At 38.9% G+C, this 22,813-nt stretch overlaps 1 protein-coding gene across 2 annotated transcripts in view; it reads right to left on the bottom strand.

Moving 5' to 3' along the window:
- The window catches only part of opn5 (opsin 5), a 41,315-nt gene extending 19,438 nt beyond the window's left edge, over positions 1-21,877 (bottom strand). The window contains exons 1-3 of one of the 2 annotated variants that reach the window (XM_044106954.1): positions 21,689-21,877; positions 10,188-10,334; positions 548-667 (exon numbers count right to left, since the gene is read on the bottom strand). In XM_044106954.1, the coding sequence (XP_043962889.1) occupies positions 548-667; positions 10,188-10,320 (253 nt within the window). In that variant the 5' untranslated portion in view covers positions 10,321-10,334; positions 21,689-21,877. The remainder of the gene's footprint in view (positions 1-547; positions 668-10,187; positions 10,335-21,688) is intronic. The other variant, XM_044106953.1, reaches the window with a different exon arrangement.
- Positions 21,878-22,813: the final 936 nt, after the last annotated feature.

Here is a 22,813-nt window from a genome sequence, read left to right as displayed (position 1 = left end):
GCAAATGATTGTGCATAGCTGTCTCCACTCAGCTCATCAGCTGCACAGTATGAAAGCCGGGAGATGCAATATGTGTCATTGGATGTTTTGGCAAAACAAGCATATTGTTTTTTCTCCAAGAAATGCTTTCTGGAATTGGCAAAAATATCTTCCTCCCTTACAGATTTCTTCCTTTTTGCTAAACCAACTTGGGCCCATTTCAACAGGTAGTCACCCCCTAAACTTAATAACAGGTTTTGTCACCATGAGAGGCAATGGCTGCCATCAGTTGTTTACAGCGACCGACACTTTTACTTTGCCACTGGGAAAATTTGGCCCACTCTCCTTTAAAAAAAAAGAAATTGAAGGTTTGAGAACAGGAAGGTCAGACAAAGGATGGAAACCCTGATTTTGATAAGGCAGTTTTAAAAAAAAGCTGTGCAGACATTTTAAATCACCTGTATACATTTTATTGAATGTCTTAACATGCAATAACCTTTCAAAACCATCCATTCATCAACTCTCAGTGTTAGCCTGGACCAGACACGTGTCAGATGTTTCTCGTTACCTGATATGCCAAAATCGAAAATGGCAAGGTTAACGATCATGAGTTCAGGAGGCTTCAGCTTGGTCTTGCGTTTGATGGTCATATAAATGACGTAGCCATTTCCTGTTGCAGACAGGATTCCTGTCAAAGAGAGAAAGAAAGCTTTACTGTTAGGTGATCTTTTTTTCTTCAAGCTCAAGCCTTCGATTGTAGCCTGGCAATTGCCCTCCACTCAATTCCACTCTATTGTCGTTTCCCTTCGGCGCTCTGAAAACTTTCCCTTTGCTTTCATCCTGACCAATCAGTGAACAGAAGGAGTTGCGAATGATGCGTAGATTTTTTTTCTGCGCTGTTTTAGAAATGTCGTTTGCCTGTGGTTGCAGTTTGGCAACAACAGTGGAGGAAGAGAACAAAACCGCTTAGACTATGTTGGCCACACCTCCAAAACAAAACACTTCCTTCAGCTTGCAGAGCCAAACGTTAGCAGCAAGCAATCATTTCTCAAAAGTCGAAGCTCCAGACCCTTTGTACGAAGCAAAGTAAGGAACAAGTTATTTTTACCAGACTACTTCTATGGAGTTCAGGTCTTTAAAGAAAATAACAGATTTATGACGGAAAATACAGAATTTGACAGGGACTTCAAAAATATGATGAGTTTAAGGATCTGGAGTGAAACCAAAGTGACTTCCTGTCAGGATTTAGCTGCAGGACCAGAATAATCCTAATTGGAGCTAGAATGTGGAAAAAATAAAACGGTCACCACCATGGATAGCTTAGTTAACAAATTACAGGCCACCAAACCTTTTGTCAGTTTTCCATCTAAGATTTCATTGGCAAAGTGATTGTAGATTAAATCAATTCAGAAGGACAGTGGAGTTTTAAAGTAGAAGGAGATGAACCAGAGCTACGTTCAAGCCTCACCTGGAATGTGGCTCATAGTCATGCTGAGGTTTCACACATTAAATACAGGTTTCCTTTTAAGTGTAAGTAATTTTATACAAAGGACATGAGTACTATTACGGAGGTGTAACGTGTAAAATTAGTTATTTTGTACCTTGTAATGTTTTATACTCATGTATGCATCTAGAAGACATTAATTAGACTTATGCTAATTGGTTATGAAAGCTGTTTGTGCTTCGGGGGTTGGCAGGTGATGAACAGAGGGTTATCAAACTCTTCCTACTAGCTGCTGTTGCCTGAAAATACCAGGATGTTAATGAGTCCAGTGGGACCTGACAGCAAACCAGAGAGCCATAAAACCAAACGAAGGAGCTGCAAAGCCGCACTGAGCCGATGTCTGGGGGATAACATGGCTCTGATCTGGAACCTTTTATGTTACATAAAAGGAATATATTCTAAAAATATAATTAAGCACCAACGTGGTGTTTTTTATATTTTATCTTTTCATAATGAATTGTATTAGTGCAATTTGAATAGCATCTGGACAGGTTGTATGTTTTGACAGAAATGTTCTATTTTTCATCATTTAGTTTTCTTTAAAGGGGGCAGCATTGTGTGTTTTCCAGGCAGCCTGATAAATTCGACTGAGAGCCAATTGGAAAGTCGAGCACGTCAAATTACATTCCAATAAGTTATTTTAACTTGAACAGATCAGATTCCCCCTTCTAGGGGGTCTTTTTGTGGGCTCTAGTGTCCCTTATACGACAGTAGGCTGACAGGAAAGGGGGGAAGACATGCGGCTAATGTCCTCGGGTCCGGGAATCGAACCCGCAACGGCCACGTCGAGGACTCAAGACCTCTAAACATGGGTCGCACTATCCTCTACGCCACCACAGCACGCCCCAGAACTTAAAATTTTTGATGTAAAAACTTTATGGGTTCTATGTTTCCATTTTTGCATTTTCCCCTCATCTGTGAACTTTTGTGGCCCCCACTTTGAAGAACGCTGCTTTACACCATAACCTCAACTTGGGAACTTGTGGCAATCTGCCTTGCCCAGAGACAAATTGACCTCTGGCAGCATGAACCCGGAATCGACCCACAACTTTTACACCGCCAGGCGACTCCTCTGCCAACCCGGCCTCTGTCACCTCCCTGTTATTGGAAAACTTTAATGCGTTAACCATCACCACCAGACACATGCAGATTAAGTGGATGTGTGGCTTTAATGCAGTCCGAAAATAAACAATGAAACCTTTAGCATCTCCCCCACAGATTGAGCAGTTTGGCCTCCAACTCCAACCTGTTTCCCATCAGATGTTTCCCATTCAGCCAGTTTGATTCACACAAACATTCCTTTAACTGAATAAACCACATATATAGGGCCACTCGAGGTGAAATTAATTGAATAACTGCCACAATGAGCAGACTGTGCACCTCCCCCATTTCCATGTACTCATATGATACACCAGGAAGGAACATAATAGCGAATGGAGGCTCTCTGCCAAAGCTGGGCTGTGGGTCAATGTGAAAGTTATTTTTAAAAAAAAAAAAAAAAAAAAACACTCTCAGACGGCATGAACTGTCTAACCCCTCAGCTTCTGCCGGCCTGGTCCTCCTAACTAGGTTTGCCTATTTGGATGAATGATGAGGATAAACAAAATGTATTCCATGTCTTGCTCAATGTCCTGCTGCATTAGGTAATAAGGTCTGTACCCTTTAAAACGTTTTCAACTTGGCAACTAGTCACCACAACAAATTTTACTGGACAATAAATTGTCCCAGTGATTATTGCGATAAACGATAATATTGTTGTTTTGAGACCATTTTTCAGTACTATAATGTTAATAATGCAAGATCAAAAGAACACTTTGCACTGGAACTGGGAGTTATTTTAAAAAAGGACTCAAAACAATAATTAAAGGGGAATAAAAAAACACACACATAAATAAAATGGACTAGATCACTAAGTCATAACGCTTAAAAAAATATGACTCATCAGAATCATCAGAATGGTTACTGGAACATGTTTACTTACTCCCTACCACCAACTTCAATGTGTTTTATTGGGTTTCTTATGTGGCAAATGCATGAATGAGTTTTTTAAAATGGTTTCACAAACAAAAATCTGAAATGATTTTGGCTTGTATATTTAAAACCTTGCAGTTATATAAATGTAACTTTTCAAAATTCAAGTCTCAACGCGGCCCAGAACATGCCACTCCAGCGGTGAAACACGGTGGTGGAAGTGTCATGCAGTGGGGATGGGTTTCTGCATACGGGCCAAAAAAAGCTGGTCAGGACAAAGAGAAAAGGAGAGCTAGAAAAATAATTATGACTGTGTTCAGATCAAAAGTCTATTCAAGTGTCAGAATGGCCTAGCCAAAGTCCAAAACAAAGTTCTAATAAGTCTATGCCAAGAATTGAAAACTGATGTTCACGGATGCGCTCTGCCCAATCTGTCAGATGTTGAGTTATTTTACAAAGATGAATTAGCAAAGACAAGAAAAAACAGAAGCAGTAAATCTTTGACTCTACATCGTAATACAATTGTATTCCACACACACACACACACACATCCCCACACCCACAGAGTTATAATCTACCAGCCCTTTATTCCATTGAGACAGCCATAACCTTATCGTCTCTTTCTTTTATATTGCAGCAGTGGATTTCTATTAGCTGCTTTTTTTTCCAACTGTAGCTTGAAGAGTTATTTTCACACACAGTAAACACACAATAACATTGCTTCTGTTTATCTTTGCTCTGATTCAGGAACCTTCGCTTCTTTGTGTGTGTCAGGACCTTGGAGGACAGAAATTGCGCAAGAAATCTGAACACTTTACTAACGTTCACATCTGACACAACTAAGCAGATGTCATTTGAACTGTAAGACTTATTTTGCCTTTAGAGCTTGACTCATGATTAAGACGTACTGTATCTTGGGAAGTACAAGTTAATAAAAGATCTTTGTGAGGCAGGATAACTGTAGACCTTTAGAAAGTCAACTCCTCGCAGTGACAAGCAAATTGTCTAAAGGTTTGGACAATAACTAAACTTACTGTGAAATCAGTTTTGCCTTTTGTTTGACTGGTTTTGTTGGATGTACACCAGCTGGACCTGATTCACACCAGCCCTGTTTGGGCCACTTCAGTCAAACTCTAGTTCCTTCTGCTAGAAAGTCTGGTTCATTTGGTACAAGCAAACTCCAATGTGGACCTAAATAGCGAACTCTGTCCCACCTGAAAACCTTAACCTTGGTTTGGTTCTGTCTGAATGCATATGTGACCACCAAGCAGACTGGAGAATGCAACTTTCTGGGTAAACGTAACCAAAACAAGCAATGACTGGTGACCTTCTGCCAAAGACAAAAGTCAAATCCTGCAACCGCTAAAATCTGACATGAAGGAGGAAGTTGCGCTCAGTGTCGTCTTCAGAGGTTTTTATGTCATTTTCTTTTAGAGGTTCCTGGTGAAGCGCCACCATGTGTGACGGGAGGGAATGGGTTTTTTAAAAGACTTGGATAGTTTGACACAGCAGAGTGTAAAGGGAACGACAACAGCTGAAAATGTAGCAAATGTTGCGATTTTGACCCCCAATCAAAGAGAGCCAACACTATCAGATGTGGAAAATCCCTTATTTAATGGCTGAAACCAAACATGATTTCTGTTCTCCAGTACAAACAATTCAAATTTCTACAAATAATGTTCTTATTTGTCTTTGTCTACCTTGTCTCTGGCAAACTTCAATATGATATTTGCGTTTTTCCTAGATATAGTACACACTCCATCGGAGATACTATACAGTTATTTTGACATCAACAGTAAGAAAAGTGTGATATTCTAATGTTTTTGGAGACTTTTTTCAGAAACTTGCATGCGTTTTTGGGGGTCAACATTAACAGGTTAGTGAATGAACTTTGCATGTTGTCAGTCAGCAGCACACCGAACAGAACGTCTGAGCTTTAAATCTCATTCAAAATGCCACGTAATAGTGTTTTAATTATAAGCACATGTTGTCAACAATAATTGCATTTTATTTTAACAAGGTATTTTCACCTGTATGAATTTATGTTAGAGTTATTATTCAATACCAATACATCCTAAAATGTTATTTCTTAAGGTGTTTTTTTCACGACTGTAGGTGTGTTTCTGTGTTTTCCACCATTAAAAATTGTAATAAAAAAAGACTAAATCTTCATTTTTCTAAAAAAAAAAAAAAACCTGATTACATAATAAATTATTTGGGTTCACGAGTCATCTTACCTGCTGCAAAGATTAAGAAATTAAAACTAACGTGAATAAAAATATTCCACCCGCAATAAAGAAATACGACACAACATTAAAACTTTGGTCATCTCTTAATATTTTTCAATATTGGAGGTTGGCGCTCGCTGCTCTGGGTGAATCATCATCATGTGATCCTCCTGATGGCCTTCAAGCAAAAGTTAGACACTACGCTACACTCTTTGAATTTGGAGACATTCTAACCAGTAAAAGATACAAAAGCTCATTTTGTTATCAGCAACTGGTGAATAAACTATTATCGCTGCAGCACTAACCCTGTTGGGTAACTTTATTTAGTGGTTCTCTTGAGTCTATGCCTGTCATAAAATTATTTTTAATAGACTTCAAAAAGAAAAAAACTTTACAAAGCTCTTTGGGTCATTTTGGTTTAGATGTATAAAATTTTGAATCCCGTGAAATACAACTTTTATTATGTTTTTTTTTGTTTGTTTTTTTCCCAAAGCAACACAAATATTTAGTTTTCTCAATCAAATATACACAAATTAGATTTTCCCCAGCCTGAGAGTATCATGCCTGTGATTGTCATTTCTGCTACAGCCTTTCCTGGAGAAGCAGGTCACAGTCTGTACTGTAGATTAACTCGCTGTAGAAGTCTCCTTCAACTGGGACAACATTGTTCCTGGTTTCTAGGGTTTAGAGTCTGTGTGGTCCTGCGGGTGAAACAATCCCTGCTTAAAGGACAACCTGTCTAACCACCTTTACTTTGTTGCTAATTTTCTAAGGACCCAAGTTTGTTGAGGTTTGATTCTCACAGGAAAGCCTGGGTAATTGTTTACCTCCTGTTTGTGCAACATTCATAGTTGGACGTCTTAGCAACTCATCGGCTTTTCTATCCTGAAAAGTTTGACCAGAGAGAGAGAGAGAGCAAATTTCCATGATTGTTATCAGTCAGTAACCTTTTCCCGATCCTTAGATGTTTTGTGAGTTTGGCATTATAATTCTTGTTTTATGACTTCAATTCTTTAGGTTTGTATTGGAACAGCGATACATAAATGTACCGATACATGTGAGACTGTATCGCTATTGTCTTTTAAACCTTTTCTAGCTGCAGTATGCTACTTTTATATATATATATATATAAAATTCCATATTCATTAAAACTGTCTCTATGTGGTGACATGGTGTGAGAAGCTTAATCTGTGAAAACCTCCTCCCAGAGCAGTCTGCAGGAATGTACCACTGCCAGTGAAAAGCAACCAATCAGAGCCAGAAGGAGGGTTTTAGTCCAGTCAACCTCATGTACGCCGCTAAATGTACAAATGATGGAGAAACAACTTACAGTGACAGGAAAACCGTTTATCCACTCTCATTGAAGGCCATGCTAACTAGCCCTAGCATTTGAGAGCAAGGAGGGGGTGAGCACGAGAGTGACTGACAGCGCTAAGACCCTCCTCCTGGCTCTGATTGGTTGTTTCTGAGTGGTGTATTTCTGCAGTTAGTACTGGGAGCAATGGGAGAAGACAGTGAAGTTAGATTTTGTCACAAATTATCTGTCTTATACTGTCATGACGTGATGATAATGTTAACAAATTCAACCGAACTGTGATACTTGCAAAACCCACAGATTATCAATATGTCCAATGAATGGATGTGTTTTGGTGAACTTGCTCACCTGGTGTCAGCTTCAACCGTCTCCAGTGTTTAAGGTTTAATGTTTTCTATTAGACTGAACAGTGATTTAATCCGCAGGGTTTTCTATAACTGCTGAGCACGAGCTGCGATACTGTTAACAACGTCTAGCAGCTGTTATCAGAACATATTCCATTTGTCCTACTTTTCTTCCTCCACAAACACTGGCCACTGGAGCCTGCTGGTGGTTTTGTAGTGTAGTTATTTGCGCGGCGGACGTCGTCATCCCACTGAAACAAAGCCATCTTCTTCAAAAACCGTTCCCTTTCACAACTCGCTAATTAAGATTTAGTAATGTGCTTTTTGTGGATACACAGCAGAGCAGCACCAAGCTGACTCTCCTCTCTATCAGCCACCCTGCAGACCTCACTCCTATACTGAGATAATAAGCAACGGAATGTGGACAGGATATGAGGAGCGAGAGAGGAACGTCCAAATCCTCCAACCTTCAGATCTGCAAACAGGAAGTATATATTGATGTTGTTTTTGTATTTCTAATTTGGACCCTATCCCAAACACCAACAAACAGAGATTTTTTATAAAATCTCTGTTTGATTGTGAAGTCAAAGTCATCCTAAATGGATTATTACCATCAAGCGGAACTCTTGTATTGTCTCAACAAATTTGTATGGGTTTTTTTCACATGAGCCGTGGATCCCTGCAGCTCCTCCGGAGTCGACACAGAGCCCTACACTGCTTATTAATTGCACATTTGTCTCATAAAAAAGAATGCCTTAGTTTCAGTCAGTTGTTAGCTCTTCACATGTGCCCATAAAGTGACAATATGTGCATCAAGTTCGCCTGATTCTATGAAGGATTTTCTTTTCACGCTGATCTGAGGAATGTTAATGTCTAAGAAGTTAACTGACATGGTTGATTAAACTGACGGAAATGAAAACACACCTGATAAATCAAAGCCAACACGAGGGCAGATGAAGGCAAATCAGCAGACTGTCTTTCACTCCATTAGCTAAAAGACTTCAGCGCGTGCAGCAGCTGAGTTATTCTTGTTCTGTCACTGATTCAGAGAGAGCTGTTAGATAGACAGAACATCTTGATGTGTGCTTTACCCCCTGTGTGAAAAACCTTACTTTTATGAATTACCCTTCAGACTAAAGCTTTAACACCCTTCTTTAGTCAATACTCTACGTATTGTTTATACTGAGAATAAATTAGTCACATGCAGACTCTTTGCATTAATTGGTATTTATGGGGGTACTTTATTATATATTCAGGCTGATATAAAACTACACACGGTGCTGTGGCGGCGCTGGAGTCAAGCACAACCTGCAACATTATGTGGGCATGGCTCTGGTGTGGTATGTTTTAATTTCAATAAATATGATTCTGATCTGAAATATCCTCTTGAACTCTTTGAACACTTTGTTCCAGATGTCTGCTTCTTCACCTGTAGAGAGGTTTTTCAAAGCACTGTATTGCAGCACCTTTGGGTGAAACTTACTAATATTCCCTTTGTTGGACCAGACTGATAGACAACACACTGTATAATTTTCTTGCTGACTGATAACAGAATCCAACATTATATTTCTCCCAAAAGAGACAGAAAATGATTGCTGCTCTCAGAACATTACATCTGATCCTTGAGACACTACTATATCCAGTATTACAGCAAAGTAGTACCAAATACGCTTTAAAACAGAAACTCATGGTTGCTGGAGGGGAGGAAGATAAACAAAGCCAAGACATAAGAAAACCTTGAATGAAAGGTAAAACAAACCCCCTGAAGCTAACAGAAACGGTAGATAGAAAGGAACATTAATCTAAGGAAGACCGACGTACAAGAATACACAAGAAACTAAAGTCCAACCACCTACAGATCATGAAAGTCCCCCACATCCACCCATTCCCCAAAGAGTCCAGGCAGGCGGAACAAAACAAAACCCAGACCAGGTGGACACAGGGGGCCTCAAAAGGAGGGCCAGAAGGAAAACAAAAAAACAACATGCCAGGCACGTGGAGGAAGCCTTATATGGAGGGCAAGAAAACAAGTTCAGGGCAAGTTCAGATGGACAAGCTGACTCAATGACCAGGATGTTCCTGTTCTTTATAGGCCTGGAAACTCTTCTGACCTTTAATCTCTATGAAAATCTTTTGACTTTTGTCAAGAGGAAAACGAGTGACACTGGGTCCAACAATGAAGATGAGCTTAAGGCAGCTATCAAAGCAGCCTGGGCTTCCATTACACCTAACCAGCTACAGGCGGAGCTCCTCCATGTCACAGCACATTGATGCAGGAAGTCAAACAGAAGGAGATGCAACCAGGTCACAGTGCAGAGAAATGAACAGACCTTACAGAAACCTGATGTTTGTGCTCAAGACATCCATCTTTACCTCTATGCCACAGTCATCAAAATTTCAAAAAACAAAAGGTTAGAATATTTTACGCTGCGTTATGAATCTCTATAATATGGCCGTTTCGCTTTCTGAAATGACTGGCAAGAAATACTGCATTTTAGGTAATATTAAAATAATTTTATATGCACGTGTGTGTACACTTATTTCCTTAAATTTCACTAAACAACAAACTAATCCAACTGGAGTTTAACTACATCTGTTCTTTTAATTATATGACATTATGTACCGTTTTACCTAGTTTTCATACTCTGACTGTAATATTCTCTCTTGCAGTGAGGGTGTGACATATTGATCGTTTGGGTGGAATTGTCCAGGAACTGAAGGATTCCCATTCACTAAAATAAACCCCAAACATTAAATAGTTTTGCTAAGAGGTGTGCGCAATGTGTGGGATGACAAGGAATGTGAAAGAAGTGCTGAGGTGGATGTTGGCTGATACGGAAACTCACCTATGATGCAGATGTACAAAGCCGCAATAATGTCCGCCTCTCTGGAGAGCCTCGAAGCAAAGGGGTCGTCACGCAGGAGATAATGGGGGACGTATGCGGGGTACGGCCATGTTGTGTTCTCCATCACTGCCATCAGTGGGGAATATCCTGTGAAGCAAAAGGAAGAAGTTTGAAACAATAGAAGAGCTTCCTCAAATAGAAAAGGATTCACAAAGACACGAGGTTTCAGGTAAGCATTGCAGAAAACCAACACTTCCTGTTCCAGCTCTGCTGCATAGATTGTTGCATGAGTCTCTTTTTTTTATCTGAATAAAAAACAACCAGCGCTAAAAAAAAATCTGATGCCACAAGTGTCAATAAGTAGCGGACACTTTGCAGCGAAACAGGAAATGACAGCTAAACTGGTGTTCTATACAAGGATGCAGCGATTAACTTTTTTCACTTCCGATGCCGATGCCAATATCTGAAGTTTAGTATCGGACAATTCTAATCCGATACAGAAAAACAACTGAATATACTTAAAATGCTTTTTTTTAATCACAGGCATAAATGTACTGAATTACAAATGTATTTAATAACTCTGGACAGTTCAGCTCACTCTAATGCACCAAAAGTTATAAATATCTTCTAACAGCCTGCTTGGCATTCACACGTACATTTGAACAGCAACCATAGTTCACTTTAACCCAACTGAGACCAAGGTTCGTCGGCAGAGATCACTTATTTGGTCCACATCAGAGTTCATACACTCCTCCAGAAACACAGCGGATTCTCCAGGCAAACAAACTAGAGTTCGATTAAAGCGGACTAAACACGGCCGTTGAGAACACACCGTTTCAGAGTTTGGTAATAATCTCCTTCCTTCAACTTCACAGTTAAGTATCATTTGGTTTTGGGCTTTGATTGTGTATGGGGGAAAAAATTACGAGAGTCAATACTTTGGAAGGATACAGCTTCTAATTTGGTCTTCACCGTTTCATATCTCTGCCAGAACCCAGAAAGTCACAGCTCCATTGTTAAATGATGAAATCTGAGCCAAAGTACCTCGATAACAGCATTAAAAAGAGCTGCTCAAAAGTTCCCCCCTAACTCTTTCACATCATTGCATTTTGTACCGCAACTATGTCTTCCTGAGACAAGCGTTGACCTGAAATGCTGGGGATCACATGGTTCACCGAGGATGGCATTAATAAGGTTTGTCTGGGCAGCTCCATGGCTCTACAGGCCTGGGAGGTAAATGAAGAAAATTAACCAACAAAAAATCCAAAAATCAAAACAAACTGGAAACGCGAGGGAACAAAAGGTAATCCAGGAAGGGAAGCATGGGTAGTTACAATCAGAGTGACGAGACGGACTAGCATGACTGGGATAGAGGAGCTTAAATACTGGGAGGTAGTAAATGATGGAACAATGGCCTAGCTAGACTTAGCATTCATGGCCGTCTCCGTTGCAGGGAAACTAGTTGTAGCGTAGCAGAGATCAAAGGATAGGGGTACACAAGATAAAAACCATGTCGTACCACCATCTTCCTACAGCGTCCTGTGGTCGTCATAGTAACAGAGCATTCCCTTTAGAGATTTGCCTCTTCCATCCATCCATTATCTGAACACCCTTCTTCCCTAATGGGGTCAGGAGGGTTGCTGGTGCCAATCTCCAGCTGCGTCCCGGGCGAGAGGCGGGGTACACCCTGGACAGGTCGCCAGTCTGTTGCAGGGCAACACAAAGACATACAAGACAAACAACACACTCACACCTAGGGAGAATTTAGAGAAACCAATTAACCTGACAGTCATGTTTTTGGACTGTGGGAGGAAGCCGGAGAACCCGGAGAGAACGCACGCATGCACAGGGAGAACATGCAAACTCCATGCAAAAAGATCCCCGGCCGGGAATCGAACCCAGGACCTTCTTGCTGCAAGGCAACAGCTCTACCAACTGCGCCACTGTGCAGCCCAGATTTGCCTCATACAATCATAAAAACCCACCTCATCCTGTCACTGTCGCTCAAAAACCTTTCATCAAAAAAACCTATGATTTTTTTTTTTTTAATTGGTGTGTTTCCATTAAGCAAATGTACTTTGGTAATTTCAGTTTGTGCAAATATATTGTCAATGTTGCTGCAAGACAGCAGGGCTCGGCACTGCCCCAAATAAAGACTCCTCCATGCCTAACCAGAACCCAGCAGCACTTTAATCACCACAAATGCATAAAGGAAGAAATTGAAATTAGTCCATTTTTAACCAATTTGTAGACAAGCAGTTTGTTTACTTGCAAAGGAAACACTAAGCGTCTATGGAGAGGTAAAGCACTGATCAGACCCCAGGGCAGGATTAGAATGTGCTCTATTGAACTGTGTGTATCCAAGACTAAACCGAGAGATCACAAGATGAATCAAACATTCTTCTTTCAGTTCGTTTATTTCCACGTGTCTAATGTGATCACAGCGCAGTGAAGTGCTGCTCATCATAAGCGGTTCGGCCAAATTCCTCCAGCCCTCTGACATCTCAACATCAGACCAGCCGATGCCGTGAACGTTCCCACACACCTGATGTTTCCCAGAAGGTTTAAATAGAGTTTCTTATTTATATCGAAGTGGTGGTGAATAGAAATTCTATTTGCAGTTTTCCTCAGTAGATAAGCCTGTCGCAATAAGCAATAAATCAATTAATCGCATGGTGGATTAAAATGAGCTGATGATTTTATGCAATACACTTTTATAGTGTTTTGCCTGCACGTGGTTTTCATTTCCATCCATCCATTTTCTTTACACCCTTCTTCCCTAATGGGGTCAGGAGGGTTGCTGGTGCCTATCTCCAGCTGCGTCCCAGGCGAGAGGCGGGGTCACCCTGGACAGGTCGCCAGTCTGTCGCAGGGCAACACAAAGACAAACAAGACAAACAACACACTCACACACACATTCACACCTAGGGACAATTTAGAGAGACCAATTAACCTGACAGTCATGTTTTTGGACTGTCGGAGGAAGCTGGAGAACCCAGAGAGAACCCACCATGCACAGGGAGAACATGCAAACTCCATGCAGAAAGACCCCGGGCCGGGAATCGAACCCAGGACCTTCTTGCTGCAAGGCAACAGCTCTACCAACTGCGCCACTGTGCAGCCCCGGTTTTCATTTCAGTTTTTTAAATTTTTTATTTTGGATATTTGAAAAATCTTTGAGATGCAGTCTTAAGCATTCAGTATGAAATTAAAGTTTATTGGTCTTTGAGAGGGTCGACCTGCATCATTATACCACTATATCAATATATCACTTGGAAATGGTCTCAAGATGGCAATGTTATCATTTAGCACAATGATAACAGGAATAATTTATTGTCCAGCAAAATTTATCATCGTCCTGACAGACCTATGAGCTGCTTTGGCGCATAGCAGCCAGTGCATTCCTGAAAACAACAAACACAAGCTGCAAAATCAAGTTGATAACCTGTGATAGTGTGATGTCAGCATCATCAACATGATGAAGGACCGGACACAGTCATTTATTAACATGTTATTTAAATGGCTTTATCATTATGACTCATCACTCTGTGATTTCCAACAGGAAAAAAAAACAAAAAAAAAACAGGTCTCAGTTCCAATACCTGAAAATGCTCAAGAAATCAATACAAATACACAGTATTTACACAGCCTTTAGAATTATGGTTAAAGTTGGACATTTTCAGGAAAGAACGAGAAAGACAAAAATAAAATTGACAGATTTGTATGGAATTGTATGGAAGAAACTGGCACAGGTCCAAACGGATTTGCAATTTGTAAGGCATGAAACTTATACAGTGATGAGCAGAAATGACTGAATGTTGTGGAGCTTCAACTAACGGCAAGAAAACAACTGAGAAAAACAATAAATATGTAAATAACCTGGTCGTCTTTATATTCCACTCCATAGTCCCAGGAGTGACTACCTGCACAATCGTCAACAATGGCCAAGTGTTTGCACTTATAGACTGCAAACACGTCTAGGCTTCCGAATAAAGAAGACTGTAGCAGAATGATTCAACTTTACCTGAACATATTAAGATCTTGTTAACAAAAAACAAGGTGACAAGTTAACAAAAACAAGGATGTTTTCACAGCTGGTAGTCCTGTTGACTCAGTTCCATTGGAGAATACAATTTTATGAACTATTCTCCCCCTGGCCTGTGGGGGCGCTGCACAAAGAACTACTGAAGGAAATGACACAAAGCCCTCTGAAGAAGACACTGAAGAAGACATTAAAGGCACAGCAAAAATAGGAGACAGGAAAATGTAAAAAGAACAGATAATAATAAAAGAAATTGTGAGGAAAAACAAAAGTTAGGAGACAAAAATGGGAAAACATAAAGCAATACATTCAAAACAGTAACATTTATATGACATGCTTAAATGTCTAATTTGCTGGGACAAAACTAAATATGAATGTCAATAAATATATTGTTGCATTTTAAATGTTTTGATTTATTTGTTTATTGGGCCGTTTAAATATTTCTGTCAGTTTCTGTCCTCCGTAGACAGGCACTGACAGATGTAGAGAAACATTCTCCATGTGTCAGAAAACTTTATGCCATCTTGTCAATTCCATCATGACGATTAAAACCCAAACCCTGAGGGTGAATGACTCACACAGTTTAGTCTGAAGTGTCAAAGTGACACCAGGAGAACACAGCGTACAAATTCTCACTTTTTAAAATGACAGAAGAAGCGTTTACACCGGGACAACAGCTTTTTTTTTTTTTAATCATACGTATAACTCTTATGCAACTTCTGGAAAGGGCACGTAAAGTTCAGGGTGATTAAAAACTAAAACACAGACACCTTTGAAATGGGTGAGGTGTATTTTAAGGCTTTTTGCCAGAGAGAAAAGGCTAAAAGGTCATCGCAGTGTTAAATAGGTTCAATATATTTACACTCCTGAATCACAATAAGTGTGAACAGGCTGGTATCGGCTGGTAATCAAGAGATCCACGTATAAGAACTTAGAATTTTACCATGACATTTTATGTAATTTAATTTTAAGACTTTAGCATGCCCAGGCACCCTGTGTTTTTATGACTACTTATTTCTAACGCCACCTTTTCTAGCTGTTTGTTTGTGCAGCCAAATACACGTCTTTGTTTACACAATTAACTTTCCAAATTATCTGGATTTGGCAGTCACATTTGCAACGTAAAAACATCCACCGCTTTTGCAATTGCGCCACTGATTAAAAAAAAAACAAAAACATTATTAGTCCCAGGAGTAATGACCTGCACGATCGTCAACAACGGCCAACCTTTAATAACTAATCTCTGCCTTCCTAATTATTGCCTCTTAAGTTTTAAAGGTCATGCAACAGAGGAGATATTCATTTTAAACCCAGGCCAAGTTGACAACAGTTGTGGACACAGAGAGCCTTCCCTCAGTGGAATCAATTAGTCTGTGTCAGTATGAGTTAATGCCTGGCCACACATTGTGAGCTTTCAACAAGGGAATCAACTGGACTAGAGGGGTTGCCGAACAGCTTGGTGCAGAAATGCGGCAGAAGACGCCGATCAAACATCTATAAGAAACAACCCCAGTTACCGGTAACAAAAAGAAAGGAATATTTAAAACCATATCACTCGAGACAGAGGTGATGGAATGAAAATACAAGGTGGTGATTCTGGATTCACTCTTTGCTGGTGTGATGGTAGAGGAGAGGAGAGTGAGAACGCAGCAGCTGGGAGTCTTTACACAAGTCAGGGAGCCGAGATAACCAGTCTGATTTATCTAGTAAATCATTTTTATTGGCTGGATTTTATCGTCTATCTATCTCTATTTTTTTTGCATTATCTAACAGCCTTAATAAATTTTCAGTCAAGGCTAAAGTATTTTTGGGGGACATTTTTATGTTTTCCAAAGTAGGACTCCTATATACCAATACTAACCCCTCTAATAAATCCACTATATTCATAAATTTATGGCTTGTTTAATTTATAAAATGAAGTATTTACATTCGAAGCAAGGACAATATTTGATGGCTTAAATGAACAGAAGTACTGCAAAGCTTAACATAAGACTCAGTTTGTATATATAAGATTACTTGTTGAGCGTCTAGTGAACAGTCTTCTCTTTCCTCTAATAATTAATCGAATTGTTATTAAAATGTTTTTGAGCTCATAAACTGCCAAGTTATTCATCCAGGTTTTCTGCAGGTTTCACCAACTCAAGTTTACGACTTTTTAAGACCACAACGAATTAAACGGAGTACCTGTATCACGACTAAAACATACGAAAAGAAAACGGGGAGAGCTTTTGAACAATAACAACACAAGACTGAACAAAATATGGCAACAAACACTGAAGAAAACCAAAGACCCAAACACTCCGGGATTGTGCCGACTTTACGGCAAGTTATTTATGTGTTATATTGTTTTAGCAACTGACAATTACTGTCTTCTACACAAACAAATACGTCACATCACATGCTGTTTATATTCAGCTCTTACTTCACACAACAGGACAACACTGTGTTTCTGCAAAAGAGCCCCTATGGAATTTACACATGAACATCCGCTCACGTGTTCAGCCTCTCCGCAGGTCTTTCAATGCAAACTGTAACAAGGTCTTAGTCTTTCAAACGCCTCTGTTACACACAGGAAATGGTTCTCAGTGGGGAAGAGACAGGATTGGGTCAGACCCGTGTCTGGTTCACACAGCAGGCATGGACCCAGGAGGGAAACCTTTGTGGCTTGTGGACTTCTGTGTATCTTTCTCACTGCACTACAAACCGCCTCAGAAAAAGAAAAACTAGTCTTTGCTTTCCTTACCCCACACACAGAGCCGTCCAGACGGGCAGGTCTATTAAGTCTATTTCTACGCTTTGCGCTCTGAGTGACGTCACGTATTATTATTATTATTTTACATTATATTTAGAGTTCCTAATAGCACTTTCTGAACCATTTGAAAGAAGATTTCTACATGCTTTTTACATGTTTGACCGAAGATAGTCAACCTGTTGTTTTTGTTTCTTTATTATTGATTTTCCCATTGGCTGTTATTCTCCCTCTTGCACTGACTGAACAAATGAAAGTAGTTTTTACTTGTTTGACCAAACTGGTGAATCTGTTGGTGTATTTAAGTGAGCTGTGCTGGTGCAGAGTTATCAGATTCAGTACATTTATGTCTGTGTTTTAGAACAAAAACAAATGGCAGCACTGTTCTTCTGTACCTGATCAGCGCTAAACCTCAGATCTCATTTCGGTACCGGATCTCTATAGTCCCAAAGCAGGAAGATTCATTTCGAAATGCCAACTAATCCGAGCTCTAAGCACATCTCAAAATAATCCATGAGGTCTCAGGCATATTTTTTAATTTATTCAATTAATCATTTCATTGTTCCCCTTATATGAGGTAATTCTGCAATTCTGCATTCCTAAGTGACGATGATTTAAGAAGGATTTCAAAGGCGGCTCACTGCCTCTGTATGCATTGGGCTAAACACATTGCTGACAGCTGAATCTTATGAAATCAGTTTCCATGCCTGTCTGCTTACCTAATACCAGTTGATGATTATTTTGGCCAGGCAGTCGGGTTTTTTAAAAAAAAAAAAAAAGGACAAACACGGTTGTGTTTATCTGACGAACAAAATATTGGCTCTGTAATCCAATCACACGCATTGTTTGGTGATCAGTTAGAATATTTAAGGTATAAAATCAGAAAGAGTTTTCAAATCCTTTGCTTCCAGTATCTTTGAAAGCTTTATTACTTTAGATTCCAGCAGAAGAATTCAGATAAGAGAAAGCCGTTCTCTTATCCATCTAAGACCAGACTAATCAAACTCAGAGCTCTGACAGGTTGGATCACTTCATCTTGGAAGGTTCACCGCTATCAGCAGACCTCTGGATGAAGGACCTGGACTTGAAATATGTGTGTTAATACCTTGAGAATCTGCTGCTTTAAATCACACTGGAAGAATCTCACACCTTCCTGTCCCCACAGCCGTCTGCCACCCAACGCTTCTGTGTCGTTGAATGCTTCAACGTGATCACTGCAATCTAAAGGTCTTTTCTAAAGGGTTATTTCGTCTTATGGACCTCATGTGAAAGGTTTAGGCAGCAGACTCTGCTCTTCCAAAAGTCGCTCGTTGAAAGGAGTCTCTGCTCTAAGAGAGGTTCCATTTACGGGGAGAGTAATGCATTTTCTGCTCTGCGGGGACCAGATGTCGTCTCTTCCACGTTTCTAACAGTAACGTAACAGTCTTTGTGGGGTTGTGGCGCACGACAAGTACAACATGTCCAAGTTGACCCTCAGCACAGATTTTCACCTATTAAAACTTACTGCTCCTAAAATAAACTGACATTGTTTGATTTATTAATAAATCAAACAATAAATCTGCCCTGCTAGCCTCCACAGACATGCCACTTGTAGCTTGTTTTAGCGTTACAGCTTAACCTTTCACTTCACGCTCTTGGCTATAGTTTAATTAATTACATAGATTTTAATGTGTTACAATAAAAAAAAAATTCTTTTTTTTGTGAAATAAATCGCTTTTTTTGGTACGTCCATAAATGTGTTACTTATTCCATGTTCTGGTATACTTTTATTTATTTACTTGTCTGTGTATTCATTCTCTTTCTCTGTCGCTCTTTTCCAAATCTAATCAAATATGTTTGATTAATCAAGGAACATTAGAGACTATGAAAATAATAATGCAAATCAAAAATAACTAACAAGATTAAAGAAAACAAAATATATATGTTAAACAATTTCATTGTTTTTGATCACATCATGTCTTTGTTCTGATTGTATCCATCTTAATTTAGACCTTCTTTTTTGTGCTTGTTTGTTTATTTTATTTTTGGTTGCTGTTATTCCTTCTCTTATCCAGTTATTTTTGCACTAATTTGTTGGTCTGAAATGTTTCTTCTGTGTGCACTAATTGGTGAATTTAAAGAAACCGTAAACTGCAACCTGTATCCACAAACAAAACGAAGCCGTTTCTCTTAGCACGTTGCTTTGCTTCGGAAAACCAATTTGACGGGACGCTGCAAGAGACTGTTGTTGCGCTAAAAGGAGTTAGCCTGTCAGTGAAGCTACTGAAACCTAAAGCAGCATCTCACTGCTAAACGTTTTGCAGCAGCGCAGACGTCATCTTCAGTCCACATTTCTAAATAAGCTTCACAAATGATCAAGGTTTTCTGAAACACTTGAAAACTGGATGACTGTAAAAGAATGTTGGACTCATATTCATTTAATGATTACCAGCAAAAAAAGGTTGTTTTTTTTTTATGAAAAATATAATTTATTAACTTGGAGATAAAAAGCAACAAATATTTTTTTTTTACCTCATGTGACTGTTCAGTAATTTAGCAGTAAAAAGGATTTTTCGAATTGTACATTTTTATTTTCTCAATATATGGGAGATTTTTAATTAAAAAAAATTTTTGTCTATGTATGGTTTTTAATTAAAACGCAATTCATTTTTGATCCACTAACTGCAGACCCTACAATTGGGTACCGTGACTCAATAAAAAACTAAGTAGAGATCAGTAACATGTCTATAGCACAACAACATACAAATAAGCATTTAGTATCCAAATTAGCCAAAATAGGCATAATTGGGGATAACGATTACCATTAGACACTCTTTGAATTTGATCATTTGCATGTGTGGAATACGGATCTGTCAGAATTAAAGCTTGAAGTTTAAGGGGAATTTTTAAAACAATCTGAAACGAGTTCATGTGGTTGTTTCATCCTGAACAACTAAATCTTTCCTCCTGGAAGCAACAGAAACGCGTAGAAACCGTATTTCAGTCAGCTGACCGGCAGTGCATAACACATAGTTACTTTATTCTCTTGTTATTCGCCGCAAAATTCCACTTTTCCCATAGAATCAGATTTTGACGAAAGATTTCTGGACTTTGAAGCCAAATTGTGTTGGAATTTTAGTAAACATACTCATACAATATTTTATATTTTTGTTGCCATTATGGTCAGCTGCAGAGCATAGCAGGAAGTAAATACACAGTGTTCCAAATTATTATGCAAATTGGATTTAAGTGTCATAAAGATTACATTTTTTGTTGTGTTATTAAATTTACAGATGGTATTGGGTGTCAGGGCTCTTTGAATGACTATAACTTATTTCAGAGAGCTGGTTGATTAGTTTGTCTGGTGAGCTCAATTAAAGGAAATCTACTTAAGAAGGATGTTCCACATTATTAAGCAGGCTGTGACATCAGCAAGGAGGTGGTGGAGTCATGCTTTGGGCTGAAATCATATGAAGAGAATCATTGGTCGACCCCTTCAGAGCCCAAGAAGGTGTGAAAATGACCTCAGGAAAGTTTATGGACTTTCTGACTGATCACTTTCTTTCATGGTTCAAAAAGAAGAGATGAACCTTCAGTAGCAAAATCATCTTTATGCTGCAAGGAATGATACCACTGTGTCATTGGCTGCTATGGGCATGAAAAATGAGAAACTCATGGTGTGGTCACCATCCTCCTCTGACCTCTGACCTCAACCCTATTGAGGACCTTTGGCGTTTCCTCAAGCAGAAGATCCGAGGGTGGAATGCAGTTCATATCAAAATAGCAGCTCTGGGAAGATATTCTGACATCCTGCAGAGAAATTCAAGCAGAAACTTTCCACAAACTCACAAGTTCAGTGGATCAAGAATTGAGCTGTGATATCAAAGAAGGTTCTATGTTAACATGGAACTCGTCTGTTAAGATGTTTTTGATTGAAACAGCTTTTGATTTTAGTACATGTGAACACTTAATGCTGCACATTCAAAGAATGACCATTTGCAATTCTTTATAATCCATAAAATGTTTAGAAAATCTGCTGTGCATAATCATTTGGAACATTTTGACTTTTTTATTTTTGAAAAAAAAAATGCTGTTCTCATGAGGCGCTTTGTTCAGTAAAATTTGATTTATACTGTAATAGTTTATGACTAGAAAATTATACTGACCATCATTTGCATTGACCATTTCAGAAAATCTGAGAAAATATCCTTTGCACAATAATTTAGAACACGATGTAAACACAGAGACCTTAAGTCAACATGACATATCAGGCAGTGAATCTCAAAGATGACACCTGTTACGATGTGGCTGATTATGTATGAATCTTTTCTACTTTAACACAGTTCAAGTTCCCACAAGGTCTGGGTTTAAATCAAAACAGAGCTTTTATAGCTCATCTTTAATATATATATATATATATATATATATATATATATATATATATATATATATATATATATATATATATATATATATATATATATATATACCTGCAGACTCCAAACTTTTTCGTCATCAAAAAAGTATTATGGTTTTAAAATAAAGAAAATAAATCTTTTTCATCCTTTCTGACTGAATTTCAAAAGGAAAATCCTTCATAGTCATTGCTTTACAATAGCGCATTACTAAGCTAGACAAACACACTTCAATCTTCTTCTTGTTTACAACAAAAGATGGAATAATTAGTGGAAAGTACAGTGTTGTCCGGAAGAGAATGACTTTATAACTCACCCTGTGTTCATCGCTCAGATGTCATCCCACTTTAAGTTTAGTGTCCACCCGTGAGCTGCCTGTCTTCCCTGCTCAACTGAGTTGGAAACTGCGTGGATGACGCGCCAAGGTCTCCTCTGTGCCGCGGACACGCTCTGACTCTGACCCGTTAACTGCTGTGCAGCAACGGCGGCGCATCAGTCAGAGACTGGCGCGAGACCTCATTCTGTGCTTTTAAGTGTCAGAGCCGCGCTGGCTTCCGGTTCCGCCTTTCAAAATAAAAGCCATTTATTTATTTATTTATTTATTTATTTATTTATTTATTTATTTATTTATTTATTTATTTATTTATTTATTTATTTATTTATTTAATAAGAATGATCAATATGATTGGCTGTGTGTGTCACACAAATAGATTAATTATACATTTTAAATCATTACAACTTGCTGACTTAGTTAATTTATAAATAGTGTGTAAAGCTCAAAATGAACACTTCTAATGTTTCTCTTTGAAAAAGGACGGATTTAGAATCGCGGTATAATCAAATTCAAAACTGTTAAAGTCAGATCCACACAAAGAAGTTATTGCATTTTAATATGTGGTGTGAAACTACAGGACAGTTTGTGGAATTAAATCTACTTCTCTGCATGCTTTTGTGAAAAAAAGTGTGGACATTTTTTGTGATAAATACACGTTCATGTATATGAACAACAGACATATACATGAATGTATATGTCTGTACATACTCACATATGTGAGTATGTCTGTTGGTGTTCCTTTATCAAGAACACCTTCTCATTTGCTTGTTTACACACAAGGCAAACCACCATACCTTACCACCAATCATAATTGATCAACAAAATGAATAAAGGTATCTAGATGTAGTGAAGTTGGCCAGCATTCATGAGGACCAAAGTATCAGAATACCAACAGGATGCTGAACCCTCAACTCCCACAGCATCCCCCCCCAAAAAAGAAAAACAGACTGAAAAGCTGATGCCTGCCTTGGATCAAGAGTCCAGTTTGATTATTGAAACACTTTGTCCTGCAGTCATCATGAGTATTGATGCTGACCATGTCCATCCCCTTATGACCACAGTGTAACAATTTCTCATGCTGAAAACCAGCAGGACGAAAAGTCACCA

The sequence above is a fragment of the Gambusia affinis genome, linkage group LG22 (genome assembly GCF_019740435.1).
Source record: "Gambusia affinis linkage group LG22, SWU_Gaff_1.0, whole genome shotgun sequence".
Lineage (NCBI taxonomy): Eukaryota > Metazoa > Chordata > Actinopteri > Cyprinodontiformes > Poeciliidae > Gambusia > Gambusia affinis.
Note: the sequence above shows the minus strand (reverse complement) of the source record. Positions and strands in the feature narration are given on the sequence as shown.